The sequence below is a fragment of the Balaenoptera acutorostrata genome, chromosome 20, assembly GCF_949987535.1.
Source record: "Balaenoptera acutorostrata chromosome 20, mBalAcu1.1, whole genome shotgun sequence".
Classification (NCBI taxonomy): domain Eukaryota; kingdom Metazoa; phylum Chordata; class Mammalia; order Artiodactyla; family Balaenopteridae; genus Balaenoptera; species Balaenoptera acutorostrata.
The window spans coordinates 11,510,915-11,528,665 of record NC_080083.1 but is presented as its reverse complement, the minus strand read 5'-3'; the positions used below and the strand labels follow the sequence as shown (position 1 = coordinate 11,528,665).

At 42.0% G+C, this 17,751-nt stretch overlaps 1 protein-coding gene across 3 annotated transcripts in view; it reads left to right on the top strand.

Annotated features, from left to right (window-relative positions):
- The window catches only part of KIAA0753 (KIAA0753 ortholog), a 55,742-nt gene that overhangs the window by 23,022 nt on the left and 14,969 nt on the right, over positions 1-17,751 (top strand). For all 3 annotated transcript variants that reach the window (XM_007177396.3, XM_007177395.3, XM_007177397.3), the window contains exons 7-13: positions 1,754-1,989; positions 3,261-3,427; positions 5,461-5,580; positions 10,320-10,398; positions 11,448-11,531; positions 14,397-14,582; positions 15,992-16,073. In XM_007177396.3, coding sequence (XP_007177458.1) covers positions 1,754-1,989; positions 3,261-3,427; positions 5,461-5,580; positions 10,320-10,398; positions 11,448-11,531; positions 14,397-14,582; positions 15,992-16,073 — 954 coding nt within the window. The remainder of the gene's footprint in view (positions 1-1,753; positions 1,990-3,260; positions 3,428-5,460; positions 5,581-10,319; positions 10,399-11,447; positions 11,532-14,396; positions 14,583-15,991; positions 16,074-17,751) is intronic.

Below are 17,751 nucleotides of genomic sequence, written 5' to 3'. Positions count from 1 at the left end.
CATCCTTGTTTATACGTGGTATTGTCACATTAAAAATTTCCCCCTAATCTGGTGGATGTGAAATGGTACCTCATTGTCTTAATTGCGATTTTTCTGATTACTGATGATCATCTTTTCATGTTTTTATTGACGGTTCAGATTTTCTCTCCAAATTGCCGTTTTCTATCCTTTGCCTGTTTCTCTATTGGATTGTTTGTTTTCCTTATAGATTCTTAGGCGTTCTTTACATATTCTGGATATTAAGCCTATATTAGTTATATGCATTACAGAGATCTACTTCCAGACTCTGGCTTGTTTGTGACTTTATGGTGTCTTTTTGTCAAAAGGAAGTTGTAGTTTCATGTAATTAAGTTTAAATATGTTAACATTATATTTGACTTTAAGAAAGCCTTTTCTGCCCTGATGTCATAATCATATTCTCTTATATTTTCTTCTAAAATCTTTAAAGTTTTCCTTTCACATTTAGGTTTTTATTCCATTTAGAATATAAGTGTTCAGTTTGAGGCAAGGATCCTCATGCTGAACAGTTAAATTTTTATTTTGTTACCTATGGATACTAATAATTTCAGCACTATTTATTGAACAATCCAGTTCATATCCACTGATTCGTCATACTGCCTTTGTCATATCCATCCTGCTTCATTGGTTTCTGCCTGTTCCTGTATCACTCCCACACTGCCTTAATTATTACAGCTTTATCACGAACACACTTTATCTCTGGGAAAATAAGACTCCCACCCCTGCCCTATTCCCCACTTTATTGTTCTTCAGAATTATTTGGGCTATCTTGGGATTTTACACTTCATAAGAATTTTAGCATTAACCTGTTTAGATCCACAAAAAAATCTGTTGGGATTTTAATTGAACTTGCATTTGAAATTGTAGGTCACTTTGGGGAGAATTGACAGCTTTACAGTATTTTTTCATTCATGAATACAACTAATCCAGATTTTCTTTCATGTCCTTTAAAATACCTTTGAATTTTTTCTGTAAAAGTCTTGTACATCTTTCATTAGATTTCTTCCTTAGTGCTTTACAGTTTAGTTGCTAATGTTAATGGGGTAGTTTTTCTCTTATATTTTCTCAAATTAGTTATTTTGATGTGTGGGAATGATATTGACTTTTGTATATTTTTCTTCTTTTATCCAGAAACCTTGCTGAACTCTATTCTTAGTTGTAATTGCTTATCTGTAGATCCTCTTGGATTTTTTTTCTATATAGGAAATATCTCATCTTCAAATAAAGACAGTTTTACTTTCTTTTCCACTGCAGGTTGTATGTCATGTATGGAGTTCAGACTTTATTCTGTATCAAATTAGGAGCCATTGACGGTTTTGAGAAGTGATATTTAAATATTTACATTGAAAAAAATAGTTATGGTAGCCAGGAGAAGGTGTGATGGAAGATAAAGAAGGGGTCAGTTAGAAGATGCTATTGTTACAGTCATAGGATATTGCAAGCCTGACCTTGGGTAGTGGCAGAAGGGAAGGAAGGACAAGAGATATTTAAGAATTAGGATCTGAGGGACCGGGTGAATAAGTAAATGTGGGAGGTGAGATTCAGGGAGTCAGCCATGGCACTTAGGTTTCTGCTTGTAGAACTGCAGTAGGAGTCATAGGATTAGGAGCAACTTTGACAGCAAAATACCTCAGTTTTTAACAGGGTATTGTGAGCTTATCTGTCTCTAGATAATCATTCTCACTTGATTTGAGCAGCATTTCCTTCAATTTTTCCTTCTGAAATCTCCATGTAGATAAGTATCAACCTGATACAGAGCTTCCAGTGACCCAGGGGTTGGAAAACGAGCTTGATGTATTAGATGCGGATATCCTTCCGGAAGAAGCTCCATCTATTGTAGACCAAAATGCGAACTTCAAAGAAGAGGCATTAGCCCTGGCAAAAACAAGAGCAGGGAAAAAGAAGCTTGTGACTGAGAATGTGCCACCCTTTAGGAAGAAAGATACTCTGGCACCAGCAAGACTACAGCAAGTATGAAATCACTCCTTTCTTCTGGCCCATTTGTATTAATATGACATTGTCCAAGGTCACACAGGCTGGTAAGCGGTGGAGCTAGGATTTGAGTTCTCAGGCATTTGAATGCCAGAGCCCTTGAGTCCAACTATCTAAACTAAGCTGACTTAGCTTAGCTCCAGGTCGTTTTTATTTTTTAACAAAAAACAACAAGTTTTAATACTGTTACTAAGGGCAGGACATTCTTTCTTGTCCTGGTTTAGTAAGAGCCTAACTATTTTGATACCAAGGTCTTCACTGAGTAGGCTATTTTAAAATTCAGGTTTTTTCTGCTTCTGATTTGGAAGTGTGAAGTTTGAGGGGATTAAGATTTCCTGCTAAAGATAAATATCGATAAATATTTGATATTGAAAGGCATCTTAGGGTGAGTACTTTCTAATATGGCTTTGGGAGCCAGCTGGCTCGAAAGTACATTATATTTTAAGCTTCTATCTAAAATTTAACTTAAGGCCCTACCACTGGAGAACTGGCCACAAGACCACCTCCTAGTCTAAATACCCTTAATGTAGTTACTCCCATTTGATGGGTTGTCCAGAGGCTTATGTAACAAACCTGCACATTGTCAGGTGACCCCAGAAAAAGGATATTGGCAGTTATCACCTGTTACTGGTAGATCATGGATTAAGATCGTCTCTATTCCTTTTCAAACAAACTCTTAAGGGGGTCATTGGGAAATCAGGATTCAGCCTGTATAAATCCAGCCTGGTGCTCTTCTCCGAGGCAGCCTCATCCTCTACAGCGTTTTACAGTAGTCATTCTATTTAGATGGCGTATGCCTTTCTGCCTTCACCGTCGTACTCCTCCTCCATTAGCCCTTTTAATCTTCTAGAAATTCGCGAAGACATTAGCTCCCGTTTTACAGATGGGAAGCCTAAGACTCAGAGATGTATTTTAACCAAGAATGTTTTACAATTTACCTCTTTTGTTTAGTTAGGAAAAATTAATATATATATATATATATATATATATATATATATATGTATATGTATATATAAAGACGGTCAAGCCAGGGATTCCAGTTTTATGCCTCCACCCCTCTCCCCACAACCAAGGTTGTTTCAGTGTAATTTGTACCCTCCCCAAATTTCTGCTACACTGCTTTCCACTTAGGTTTTTGCTGAATGGCTGTATGAACATCATAGGGCCATTTGAAGTTTCAGTAAGCCAGAGGTTACAGCCAGTTTCTTTGATATCCATTTGGCTTTATAATTCATAGTTATCTCTTGCAGGGACTCCACAAAGCTGGAAAAAGTAGACCACCCCAATGTTACAGCAAAGGCAGATTGCAACGGACAACAGTCTCCTCCAGGTTAAAAATGAACCAGCAGCCTGTGAAGAACCATAGGGCTCCTTGGATACCTCCAAACCCCACATCCCCGCTGGCATCTCCTAAATGGTATGTAAAAATTCACAGCACCATTTGGGTATGTGACTTTATTTTCCTCCACAGATCAAAGGTGACCTACTCCTTAGAGCAAATAAAGCAGCATCTTTAGTTCCCATTAAGGAGAAAAGCTTATTTGGATAAGTAATATATACATGAGACATTTTTTGCTAGAAGCCTATCGGTTCCTCTTTCCTACCTGGCTACGGGTAGAGTAACTCCCACGGGTCACCCCAGTACCCTGCGGACATGTTCACCGTATGGAGGATCATGGGCTGCCCTTCACTTGTCTCTTCACCCAGTGGATCCTAGTTACTTGAGGCCAGGAACTGTGCCTTCCTTATATCTGAATGTACAGTGCCTGATGTAGTAAATCTTAGTAGACATTTAGTAAATTTTTGCTGAGTGAATGAATATTTTAAAATAATTCCTATTCCAAGTCAAGACAATATGAAGTATAAAACCATGCAAATCTCATAGACGCTGTCCTGACCGCAGGGGACAGTTAGGATAATGCTGACGTTACTGCCTTGTCACCCTCACTCACAGCACATGGAGAATGAGGACCCGCCACTCCACGGAGCTGGGGAGAAGGCATTGTCCTTCATGGGCAGCAGAGTCCAGTTAGGTGGGAGTAGTCTTTGGGGAATTGGTTAAAAGCGAAGGGAAGGACTTCCCTGGTGGTGCAGTGGTTAAGAATCCGCCTGCCAATGCAGGGGATACGGGTTCGAGCCCTGGTCAGGGAAGATCCCACATGCCGCGGAGCAGCTAATCCTGTGCGCCACAACTACTGAAGCCCGCGCACCTAGAGCCCATGCTCTGCAACAAGAGAAGCCACCTCAATGAGAAGCCCGCGCGCTGCAACGAAGAGTAGCCTCGCTCGCCACAACTACAGAAAGCCCGTGTGCAGCAACGAAGGCCCAACGCCGCCAAAAATAAATAAATAAATTTATAAAATATATATATATATATATAGAAAAAAAAATAAAAGTGAGGGGGAGCTTGTATACCGTGAGACAGTGGTTCTCAAAAGCACAATGGAAAGGGGCAGGAGGTAGGACAGTAGAAGGAAGGCAGCCAAAAGTAGTAATGGGGGGAGGAGAACAAGTGAGAAGATAGGTGACTTGAAGGGTTCAGCTTTTAAGAGGCGGGCAGGAGACACGGTGAGAAGCCTGGTGGGATGGAGTCCCCGAAGACTCTGAATGATTGTGAGTGGATGGTTATGCTTATTCCTCGACTCTCACTTTAAAGCTGAAGAAACAGTGTCCAGCGAATCTAATGTCTTGCTTATATGGCAGAGCTGGGACTAAAATCAGGTCTTCTGATTTCACAATGTATGTGCTTTTTTGCTTTTATTTCTCTGCTCTAAAGTCTATGTTTTTGGGGAATTCCCTGGCAGTCCAGTGGTTAGGACTCTGTGCTTCCACTGCAGGGGGCATGGGTTCGATCCCTGGTTGGGGAACTAGGATCTCGCATGCCACCCAATGTGGCCAAAAAAAAAAAAAAAAAAAATTCTGTATTTTTATATATGTGTTAGTATAGAGATGTGAATTCAGTTGTAAGCTCATAAGAACAGCAGTTGGTTGGAGTTTATATTGCAAACCAAATATACAGTGGACTGTCTTCTAGAGTGTATGTGTGGTCGGTGGGGGAGGGGAGGGCATAAGGCTTACGGGCTCCAAGTGCTGTATTAGGCCTTATAAAGGCACAAAGTTGCTATGTAACATGGAACGTAATTAGTGACCCAAATCTATATATTAAAACAGGGTTTTGTTGAGGTTCACCCGTTATTCTGTAATTGACAGTTGTTTTTTCATTTAAAATAGTGATTGCTTCTATGAAGCAAAGGAGGACTTCTCTCCTTTGCCACTGAGCCTGAACCCTGGAGGATCTCACTCTGCTTTACATTCAGTTTCCAATTCAGAGCCCCATCCTGTAGATCACCATTAATCTAACGCTCTTGTCTTCTCTGAGCTGCCACCTTTTACGAGTCATTGGATGTGGAGTGAATGATTACAAAGGTATAGTTTTCCATTTTTTTGCAGTGCTGCCTGGCTAAAGGTGAAATCTAGCCCCAAAGATGCCGCAAAAGAACAGTCTCTCCAGCAAGAAGATACTCAAGAGGAAAGTCAGTTGAGAGGTGCTGTTGAGCACGAAGCAGTGAGGTTTGTGCTGGCGTTCGTCAAGTCTTTGAAAAGTAAAGGTCCCCTTTCACGAGGATTCTAAAGCGAACTCTTCTCTTTCCCATGTATAAAGTTGGCTATTTAAAATGGAATTTACTAAACTTTTCTGTCAAATTATGCAGCTCAGACAGTGAACCCCTGTTTTATTCCTTGTCTAATTCATTCAAAAATTACATATGTGTCAGTTGTCTACCAATTGCTTGTTTTGTATATGTATATGGTACAGTTGTGAGCTCTCTGGAGACTTTTAAAAAGGGGGGCAAAAAGGACAGAATCCCAGCCCCTGCTTATTTATAGTCAGTAGAGAGGACATATCACTGACTATAATTTAAGATAGAACATGGTATGTCCCCTGAGAACTGAAGAGTTAAGAGCTGAGAGAGTTCAGAGGGGGACAGGACACCTCTGCAGAGATCTAGGCTTTGTGGAGGGAGACGGAAAATCAATTAGGACTTAAAGAATAAAGAATAGGCTTTAAATAGGGGGTGATGAGGTGAGGCCATTCCATGACAAGAGAGCAGTGCAAACAGGTTGTTCTGCATTCATTTGGCTGGAATTGTTCTTGCAATTATGGGGAAGCCAAAGGGAAAGTGGACCATTAGATAATTTGATACTATTCATGTAACCTAAACTGAAAGCATCAAGCCCTAACACATACAATAAGGTTGTTCCCAGTTAGCTTTTCCTTTCTGTTTTTATTTGACTTTGCTCTGCCTTTAGGGCTCTCCTGGGAGCCAATTTCTTTGTCTGAGCTGGAAGATACAGGAACAGCTTTGTTTTACAGCTGAGCAAGAAGTTCTAATTGCAGCAATGGCTAGTTTTCTCGAGAATATTCCTGGGTATTTTCTTTTGTGGCTCTGCACACTCACTAGGAGAGCTCTTGTGGGTGAATGTCTTTTTACATGAAACGTTACACAGAGAGCTTTACCGGCCCAGAGGCTGCGTTACCTCCTGAGTCTTTAATGGAGCCAGGATTGGTGCTCTGGGGGATCCTGACTCCTGGTCTCTTTATGTGGTAATGATACCTGCAGGTCAAGGCAGAATTGGTCTGAGTCTTTTGTACTGTCTGCTAGACTCACTTGGCTTGATGCTGAAACTTCCAAAAGACTAAAGGAATTAGAAGAATTAAAAGCGGAAGAAATGGACAAAATGCAAAAACAGAGTTAACTGTGTGTTTCTGAGGTAGAGAAAAACCAAAGCAGCAGGGCTGTTCTATATCATCTAGTCATTTTCACAACTAGTTGAGATTGTTTAGTGGTGTAGTCACACTTCTCATGTTTATTGACCATCTGCCTGCTTAAAGTACTTTGAAGTCACCTAAGAAGCCAACAGTAGAGCCCAGACTGGAGCCCCAGGGAGTCCTGGCTGGTTTGAGGAGAGTTGGGGTGACTCTGATAACATCCTCTAGGCTCAGTTGGCTTGATGCTGAAACTTCCAGAAGAACAAAGGAATTGAATGAACTCAAAACTGAAGAAATGGATAGACTTCAAAAACTGAGGCATGGGACTTCCCTGGTGGCACAGTGGTTAAGAATCCACCTGCCAATGCAGGGGACACAGGTTCGAGCCCTGGTCCGGGAAGATCCCACATGCCGTGGAGCAACTAAGCCCATGCGCCACAACTACTGAGCCTGCACTCTAGAGCCCACAAGCCACAACTACTGAGCCCGCGTGCCACAACTACTGAAGCCCATGTACCTAGAGCCTGTGCTCCTCAACAAGAGAAGCCACCACAATGAGAAGCACGCCCACCACAACGAAGAGTAGCCCCTGCTTGCCGCAACTAGAGAAAGCCCATGCGCAGCAACGAAGACCCAACGCAACCATAAATAAATAAATAGATAGATTGATTAATTAATTAATAAGGAGGGAAAAAACTGAGGTATGTGTTTGCTTCTGAGGAAGGATAGTGAATGCTTGCCTATTCTAATTGGTCTAGATAGTTTCACCACCAAGCTGGACCATTTGGGCCTAAGCTCACTAATTGAATGAATGAATGAATATCTACATGCCTACGTATATTTTACACAGTATCTTTGCTAGGAATTATTTCTTTGGTGTGGAGTTTGAATGATATCTATAGTTTCGGAGGAGTTTTATCTGAAAGATCAGTATTCTATCTGTTTGTACTGCACTCACAGGTGCTTTTCTCCTGGCTCAGTAGGGTAGGAGGTTGACGTACAGTCTGCTCTTGTGCATGGCTTTGTGGATACTTTTGCTTCACGTGTTAGCTTGAGTGCAGCCTAAGGTTTTTGAATGAGGTTGCTTTTCCCATTTGCCCCCAAGAGTGTTACCACCTAACTACGGGCACGAAGAAGTTCATGAGAAGGTTTAGTTGATACTGCTGCAGTTGGCTCATTTTTCTAGCTCTGATAATGATTCACCCTGAAGTCACATGAACAGAATTCTCGTTGACACAGCTGTGCATGCTGTCACCGGTCATGATAGAACGTTCACTCCCAGGCTGGAAGGGCTGTGGCTCTTTCTTTAGAGGGTGAGCACTGTGAACCACCACCCCAAACCAAGAGATAGGTCAGCACCCCTGCCCTCAAACTCCCTGTGAGTCCCTCTTCGGTTGCATCCCCTTCTTTCTCCCCAGAGCTCACCACTGTCCTGATTCCTGTGTTATCTTTTCATTACCCTTATTCATAAATCTGTTATCTAAGTGTGTATCGCTAGCCATATATCGTTCATCCTGACAGCTGAGAAGCGAGCCCAAACCTAGCTAAACAAGGAAAAGGCAGTGCTGCTGGTAGGAGATGAAGATTCCCAGGGAAAGTAGGCTGCACTTCCCTAGGAGTTTTTAGGTGCCCATCCTGGGAAGTTAGTGGGCAAGGTCATGAATGAGTCCTTGCAAATGTAGGGCTTACCCCATTTGGGGCATCTGGAAGTGAACCAAGTGCAGTGGACTTCTGGAAGAAGCCTGGTCAGGGGGACAGCGGGCTGCCTTGTATAGTTTTCTATTTTATTGCCAAGAAGTATTCTATTGCATGACTATCCCACAGTCTGTTTATCCATCCTCCTGTGAATTAACCTTTGGGGTATTTTCCATTTTTAGTTAATATGGGAGTTACTTTCTAGTTTTTCCACATCCTAGCTGACATTTGGAAATGTCTGGGGGTTTTTTGTGTGTTTTTTTAAAATTTTAGCCGTTCTGGTGAGAGTGTGGTGGTATCTTGTTGGGATTTTAATTTGTATTTCCTTGAAGTCTAATGATGATGAGGATCTGTTTTAGTGCTTATTGTGACGTGTCTATTCAAGTCTTTTGCCCATTTTTTTATCGTTTTTTTAATTATTGGTTTTTAAGACTTTTAGAACATATTTTCTGGATTTGAGGCCCTTTTCAGAATATGTGCAGCAGATATTTTCTCACAATACTGTGGCTTGCCTATATATTTTCTTAATGGAGTCTTTTGATGACTAGAAGTTTTAAATTTTGATTAAGATCAGCTTATCAGTTTTTTCATTTTGCAGTCTCTTTTGTGAAATAAGTAATCATTGCCAATGCTAACATCTCAAAGATATTCTATTTTCTTCTAAATGCTTTATAGTTTTAGGTTTTATTTTTATGTCTGCAGTCCATTTTTTATTAATTTCTGTGCATGAGATGAGATGCTCATGCATCAAAGTTCATTGTTTTCCTTATGTATATCTGGCTATTCTAGCACCCTCTGATGAAAGGATTATTGACCTTGAGCTTTACTCTAGGGTCATCTGGTGGACTGTTGGCTAAGGACCCTCACGTGGGTCTTTAGGTCTTTCCTTTGGGGTAGGTCAGACTATCCAGAGATGAGTCTTTTGATCTTCTGCCTGGAGGGTGAGGACCTGGATGCCAGTGTCCTAGGAGCTGAGCTGGGCAGGAGGGTGGTGAGTCTTACCACTCGGCATTCAGCTCACGTACATGAATCCCCTCTTTTCAGTAGGGCACCTACTGTCCCAACGTAATTGGCATCCCCTAGTCAAGAGGCCCCTCCAGAGGATGAGCAACCAGACTTCCCTCAGAGTTGGAGAGAGGCAGTGGTCCAGTTGTGCGAAGGAGGGAAAGGGACCTAGGGACCTAACTTCTCAAACGTCATTTGACTCTTGTCTTTTATAGTTAAGCCACCTCCTCCCAGCTCACCCCCAGGCCTAGGCATACCTGGTGCTACCAGTCTTGTGCCTCTTTAAGTCAGCAGTGCAAATTGTGTGAGTTCTCAGGTTTCCCCATTATGACCCTAGAATTCAGCTTTCTCAGGTCAGTAAGTTACTTACCACTTCTGTCCTTCTGTTTCCAGCACCATTTTCCCCCTTGTCTTTGTGAGTTTATGTCTAATTCTGTTATTGTCGGGCTTGGGAGGGAACAAAATTAGTTTCATTTGTTGAGTCTTCTGCCCTTTTCAGTTGTTTCAAGGCAGCCATTATTCTTTCAAAATGGATTCAGAGCCTAATATACTTTTTCAGATGTTATCTCAGCCCTTGTCCTCAAAGTTAGGTTCAGGACCAGCATTATTGCATCACCTGAAAGCTTGTTGGAAATGCAGACTCTCAGGCCTCCCTCAGACCAACTGAATCAGAATCTGCATTTAACAAGATCCCCAGGGATCTCGTATGGCCATGAAAATTAGAGAGGCCCTACAGTTTTTATAATCATTTGGTTTTCCTTCGCCTGGGGTGGTAAATAAATATGCACAATAGGATATTTTCTTGCTTTTGATTTTAATTTTCAGTTTTATTTCTAAATAGTGTTTCTGCCACCCACTTAGCGGATAAGGTAGAGAAGGCAGTTCTGGAGCGTTTGAAGCCTCTCCTGGTCAAGGCCCAGGTAATCTATTTCATCCCATGTGCTTGCCTTTTGGAAATTCTCAAATCAAAAGAGTTGCTCCGGAGGTCACACTGAGCCTTTGCAGGGCTGGGTGTCTGGCAGCTGGAAGCTGCAGTGCTGCTCTGTGCTTCGTAGCGTGCGTGCAGGGCTGCTGGGGCCCCTTTTGGGCACCCACACTGTTGATGTGTCTTCCATTGTGAGTAAGGGAACAAGATGGGGGAAGAGAAAGTACCACTTTTGAGAAAGGTGAGATTTTAGTTTGGGGAATGAGCTTCTATTGCAATTTACGTTCTTAACCAAATAGAGCTATTGGTGGTGCTAGTGTTCCGTTCACTGCTTCCACTCTAATCCCGTGCTCTTTCACCTCAGTGATCTGGAAGGATTTGCTCTCTTTTTCCCAAGGAGAGAGATGTTAGGACAGCTTCTGTGCACAAAGCAGTACTTTCTTCAAGATGAAATTGCATAGAGCATCACCAGTAGGTTGTGCCATCCTCCTGTGAGCAGTGAGCTGAAGGCTGTGGCCAGACCCTGTAGATCCACCCCGTAAATGGAAGTCATCTTGTGTGTGTGAATAGGTGAGGCCATGGAAGAGCACTAGAATCTTAAATAGAATGAAGGACATTCTGGGACCCTGAATAGACCACTGAACTTGTGTATCTCTTGGTCTAAGAAATGTTAAATCATTATTAGAGTCCATGGAAATCTCAGGACTATAGAACTGGGAGGGTTCTTAGAGGCCAGACCGTCCAACCTCCTTATTTTATCAGTGAGGAAACTGTGGAACAGAGAAGTTGAGTAATTGCCCAAAACCACACAGCTACTCTGACAGTGTTTACAAAGTTGAGGGAAGAAAAGGGGCGGAAAGCCAAGATCAGCACATGGCATTTATTTTCATGAAGACAGAGTGCTTTGAATTCCCGCAAAAAGCCTAATATAGCTAAAGCTGATGAACAGTTCCACACAGAAGTTATTCTGGGAGCAAAATTCATTTGTACTAATATGGGTTGTAAATTTTCATAATTTATGAGCATGCTTGTCTGTTTTAATAGAGAGTCAATTCTTCTCTGGAAGCAGATGCTCATTTGAAGGATCGGCTCTCAGTGATCGCAGCAACAGCCCGGCCTGCAGAGAAGGTGTGTGCTGTGTGGGGCTGGCCTTCTGGACTGATACTGGTATTACTGCACGATAATGTCCTCGGCTGTAAGGAAAACTGATACGCGGATTACCCTGCCAACACTAGACTACCCCACTCCAGAGGGTGGAGGCTGTTTTTCATATTTGGCATATTAATTCTTACAGTGTATGTTTAGCATTATGACTTAGATGAGCCTTGCAGACAGCTCACAGAAATCTCTAGAGCCACAGGTTTTTGTCAGCGACTTTTTCCTTTCCTCCTGATGACAGAATGTGGGTAGACTGCGTGACCCTGAATGTTGATGGCCCGCGGCAGAAGAATGGCTGCCCTCATTTCCTCTGATTCAGCCCAGTTTTCCTCATTACTGGCCTAATTTCCTTTATACTGAGGGCCTAATATTTATTGTTAGGCCAGCATGTTTTGAGTGCCTAATAATGACCAGTACCTGGCCTGGCCGAGAGAAGAGGTGGCTCAGGAATGAATGATAACATTTGAGAAAAATGAAGACATATCATGTGGTTGTCCACCCTTGGGCTCTTCCTCCGGAGGACTTGTGTTCAGCATTTGTGGGAATGTTCCCACCCTGCCTCGGCGTCGGGAGGGGGAGGTGCAGGCTGCCTCCAGTGGGTCTTTGTGGAGGTTGGAAAGAAGTTACTGCTTTACATGCTCAAAGCAAGTAAAGGACAGAGCAAGGGTGAAGGTCTCAGGTTAGAAGGAAGTTGGAATGAAGTTCCACCAGCCCAACCTTAGGAACGGGAAGAAAGTAGATTTTGAGAATGTATCCCTGTTCTAATTTATTAAGCAATAGTTTAGTTTTGGTGTATTTTCATAATTTTTGCAGTTGTAATTTTATTGTACCAATATTTTGTGACAGAATCTCACGTGAGGTGAGGCTTCTGAGACCGGAAGCTGAAAGCCTACCTCTGACTCGTACAGACTGGGCGTGCTATGGCTGGATGCTTTGTGCAGCAGAGCCACCAAATACCCTTTTCCCTAGCAAAAAATGAGACTAGCCTCTCATCTAGGGAGGCAGCTCCATAAAGCATATTAATATGACAGAAATATGAAGTGGTCATAAATGCTGTCAGTGAAGTAGACATGTTTGAATATTACTAGAAATGATCAGCCTTATATATAAGAATCATTCTGTAGACATTAAATGGGCTTTAATACAATTTCTTGAAAAAGAAAAGGAACTCTATCCAGTGTTCAGTATTCTGGGCTGCTGTTAGACATCAGCCTCACTGCAAAGAATTTCCCAGGCAGCACCATCAGGAGTCAGTTCTTATAAATAACTGAATAAAAACAAACTCATTGAAGTTGGCATGATGAAGTAAAGAGAGTTATTTTGCTGTGCTAACTTATAAAAGAGCTGTGGGACCTTGAACACATATTCCCAGAGTTCTCATCTCTCAAATGGAGAAGATGTTTGCTGCGCTTTGCAAGTAAACTGAAGCTCTCGGTAGTTTTCCTTGCAGACAGGATGATCCCTGATGGTCCAGGAAACGGTTTTCGGAAGGGTGCCATCATTACATATTTGTCTCCTGCTGCTGCTGCTGCTGCTGTATTAACTGAGCTGGTGCGCGAAATACGTTCTTCCAACGTGTGGGGGGGGTTTTAATTAAAAGGTGTATGTGCACATGGCTAAAAATGCAAACGATTCAGAAAAAGTGTAATGTAAAAAGTAAAAGCTCCCCACAAACGGATACCATATGCTCGTCTGTATCCAGCTTCTTTCTTTATATTTTGGTGATCTTTCCATACCAGCATATTGGGAGCTTCCTTATCTCTCATCTCATAGTATTCTTGATATTCAATTCTTTAAATATTAAGACTGAAAATATAAATAAACACATCTTAACCAGACCTGTATTACTGGTTTAGTTGTCTCTAGATTTTTTTGTTAATTTTATTGTATTGGTTATTCAACTGATATTTATTTCTTTAACGTCGGGTAAGGTTGAGCATTTCTTTATATCTTGATTGGCCATTAATATATTTTCTTCCGTGAACCGTTAAAAGGTTTTAAAAATTACTATGGCGGTAACTGTTCTTCGTGCCAGCCACTATTGTACGTGTTCCAATGTGCAAATGCTCATGTAATCCTTACAACTCTGAAATATAGGATTATCATTTCCATGTTACAGACCAGAGGGTTGAGGCCCAGAGAGGTTAAGTAAACATGCCCACACTTGGAGGCATACCAGTAGGCAGAACCAAGATTTAGTCCCAGGAATGTCTCATTCCAGAGCCTGATACGATTATTCCCCCAGCAGACATTCTTTGTAAAAGCCTCTTTCAGAGCAGATTATAGACGTATATTAGAATCAAAAGAAATAACAACACATACAAAAATGCTTTGCAAGCTGTAAAGTGAATGTAAAGAATACAAGGTCAAGAAAGGCTGGTAAAGCTCTTCCAGGTTATAGGTAGAAAGTCTCAAGCAAAGACAAGAATCATGAACTTTTGTGATGTCATGAACAGATGTTTTTACAAAGCACTGAACCAAAAAGAGAATACTGTAGGTGTGTCCTCTGTAGTATGTGACATGTGAAATACTGGACATTCTTCTGAGTATAGCACAAGGAATATATTTGCTTTACCAACTGGCAAAACAGGTAATAAAGATAATTCCCATGGACAGTAATGGTACTCCTCAGTTGATGTTACTGTTTAAATGACTGTGGTAGAAATTGTCCTGATGTCACTGCTCTTGATGTTTACTGACTTAGGAGAGGTTAGATTTAGTGTAGAAACTCTGCGTGTTGGATCATTGCGTGGTTGGTTTATTATGATTAGCATTAATCTTTAAGATCTCTTTTATCTTTGTATTGCCCTTCCATCCCCTTCCCTTGTTTTGCAGGCTACAGCTATTGATTGTGAATCCAGTAGCATTCATCAGCTGGATGATTTTTTGGAAGATGCCGCTCACGAGCTCTGGGCTGTGACTCACTCTAAGATCTCGGAGCCTGAGGCCTTAGCCACCTGGGGGGACAGCGAGGACAGCCCACGCCTGGAGGCCATGATGCTCCGCATGGAGGAAATGGAAGTAAGGCCGGGCCTGCCAGCTCTGGTCGGCGGCTGGCGGCTGACTTCTGCCGAGCGCAGCTCCTCCTCATGGCTCTGTAGCTTAGAACTTCAGAGTCACCTGGTGCTGAGTTTAAATCCCAGCTCGGCCGCCAGCCCAGTGTACGGCCTTGGTAAAGTCCCGTACCCTCTCTAATAAGTAGGGTGCTTTTAAGGACAAAATGAGGTATGAAGTGTCAGCACCCTACCTGACACATAACTCATCGTTGGTATGGGATACGAAAGATGCTGGACCGGAGCCCAGGCCCACAGATGCGACCAGCAACTTAACTTCTTCATCCCTCAGCTTGTAAATGCTGTTCAGTTGCCTCTTCTGCTCTGCTAGCATGGGATCCTGGCAAATCACAGTTAACTTTACCTTCTCTAATTCCCATGATACTACTTTAGAACGCTTTTCTCAGAGACTTTTAGACCTCAGACATTACTCAAGCCAACCCCTGGATTGTTCTGAGCAGGAAATTGAGACCCAATAAGGGAGTAAGTGACGTGGCCAAGGTCAGACAAAAATTCCCACCAGAGGTGGGCTGAGAATCCAGGTCTCCTGACTCCTAGTCCAGCATTTTCTTTTTAACTCCACCGTGATGAAATCTCATTTTGACTTTGCTGCTAAACAGAAACATTATAGGGAAGGCAACTTTTAGTTGGTTTTTGAAAATTTTAAAATGTGTAGTTTATCCTAGTCTTGTAACTGATTTACCCTTGTAACTGTCTAGACCTGAAGGGTCCAAAATGGTGGTCTCTAGCCACAGATGGCCATTTAAATGTAAATTAATTAAGATTAAATACATTACTCACATTTCAAGTGGTCAATAGTTAGTAGCTGGTATATTGGACATGGCAAAAATAGAACATTTCCATCACCACTTCAAGTTCTAGTGGGCAGTGCTGGTCTAGATTAGATTAATTAGATTAACTGCTTCATTTTCTTTTTTTTTTTTTAATTAATTAATTTTTATTTATTTTTGGCTGTGTTGGGTCTTCATTTCTGTGCAAGGGCTTTCTATAGTTGTGGCAAGCGGGGGCCACTCACTATCACGGCCTCTCTTGTTGTGGAGCACAGGCTCCAGACGCACAGGCTCAGTAGTTGTGGCTCACGGGCTTAGTTGCTCCGTGGCATGTGGGATCTTCCCAGACCAGGGCTTGAACCCGTGTCCCCTGCATTGGCAGGCAGATTCTCAACCACTGCGCCACCAGGGAAGCCCTGCTTCATTTTCTTTTACATTTCATCTCATGAACTAATCACTTCCTGGCCCTGGGAGATGCCTGTTTCTGGCAACATGTCTATAGCAAATGTCTGCTGTACTAGTCTCTGGTTTGTAATGAAACTAATTTTTTTCCTCATAAATTATACTTTTTTTTTTTTTTTTAAAGAAATACCAGGAGACGGTTCGCCAAAGATATAATAAAATTGTATATACTGATCCTCATCTTTGGATGCAGGAAGAAAAAAATGGTGAGTGTTTCCCCAGTTTTTCCCTCGACATTGTATTCTGAAAAATTTCAAACATACAGAAAAGTTGAAAAAATTCTGCAGTGGACACCCATATACGCATCTTCTAGATTCTACAGTTAAAATGTTGCTGTGTTTGCTTTATCATATGTCTACTTATCCTCTGTGCAGCCATCAATCCATCTTATTTTTGGATGCATTTCAGAGTAATTTGAAGACATCAGTACATCTTATCTGAAATATTTCAGCATTTGTATCACTAACTAGAGCTTAATATTTATTTATGGCTCTTTTTCCTTTTTTTTTAATATATTTATTTATCTATTTTTGGCTGTGTTGGGTCTTTGTTTCTGTGCGAGGGCTTTCTCTAGTTGCGGCGAGCGGGGGCCACTCTTCATCGCGGTGCGAGGGCCTCTTCACTATCACGGCCTCTCTTGTTGCGGAGCACAGGCTCCAGACACGCAGGCTCAGTAGTTGTGGCTCACGGGCCCAGTTGCTCTGTGGCATGTGGGATCTTCCCAGACCAGGGCTCAAACCTGTGTCTCCTGCACTGGCAGGCAGATTCTCAACCACTGCGCCACCAGGGAAGCCCTCTTTTTCCTTTTGAGATAAAATTCACATATAATAAAATGCACAGATCTTAACTGTGTTATTTGATGGGTTTTGACAGGCGGGCATACCTTTGTTACCCAACACTCCTTTCAAAACAGAGCTTCTCATGACCGCAGAGAGTTCCCCTATGCTCCTTCCCAGTCAGTTCCCCACCACCCAGGCAACCACTGTGCTTTTTTTTTTTAACTATAGATTAGTTTTGCCTGTTTTAGAATTTCATATAAATGGAATCATACATGTATTTACTCTTTTGTCTAAGGCTTCTTTCATTTAGCATGATATTTTATAAATTTATCTATTACTTGTTTCCTGTTGCCACAGTAACAGGTTTGTAACAAGTTAAAGCACAAATTTAGCAGTTTAAAACAAATTTTTTCTCTTACAGTTCCTGGAGGTCAGAAGTTTGAAGTGAGTCTTAAAGGGCTAAAATCAAGGTGGTGGCAGGGCTGGTTCCTTCTTCCAGCTTCTAAGGCTGCCTGCAGTCCTTGGCTTGCAGCCATATTGCTTCACACTGCTTCTGTTGTCACATTGCCTTCTCCTCTTCTGAGTCAAATCTTCCTCTGCCTGTTGTAAGGACATGTTGATTACATTTAGGGGCCACCCAGTGATCCAGGTCACTCTCCCCATCTCAAGGTCCTTAAAGTCCCTCTTGCCAGAGAGGGGACGTTAACAGGTTCCAGGGAATAGGATGTGGAGCCAGTGTGCAGCCTACCACACTTTGTATCAGTGTTCATCCCTTTTTATTGCTGAGTAGTATTCCATCGTACGCATGTACCACATCTAGTTTATCCATTTGCCTGTAGATCTGCATTTGGTTGTTTCTAGTTTGGGGCTATTAGAAATACATCTGCTATGGGTGTATTCATGTATAGTCTTTGTATGGACATACGTTTTCATTTTTCTTGGATGAACACCTGAGTAGACTTGCCAGGTTATGGGATAGGTACATGTTTAACTTTATAAAAAACTGCTAAACCTTTCCCCAAAGTGGCTGTACCGTTTTACACTCCCATCTACATTGAGTTCCTGTTGCTAGAGATCTTTGCCAGTATTTGAATTGTCAGTCTTT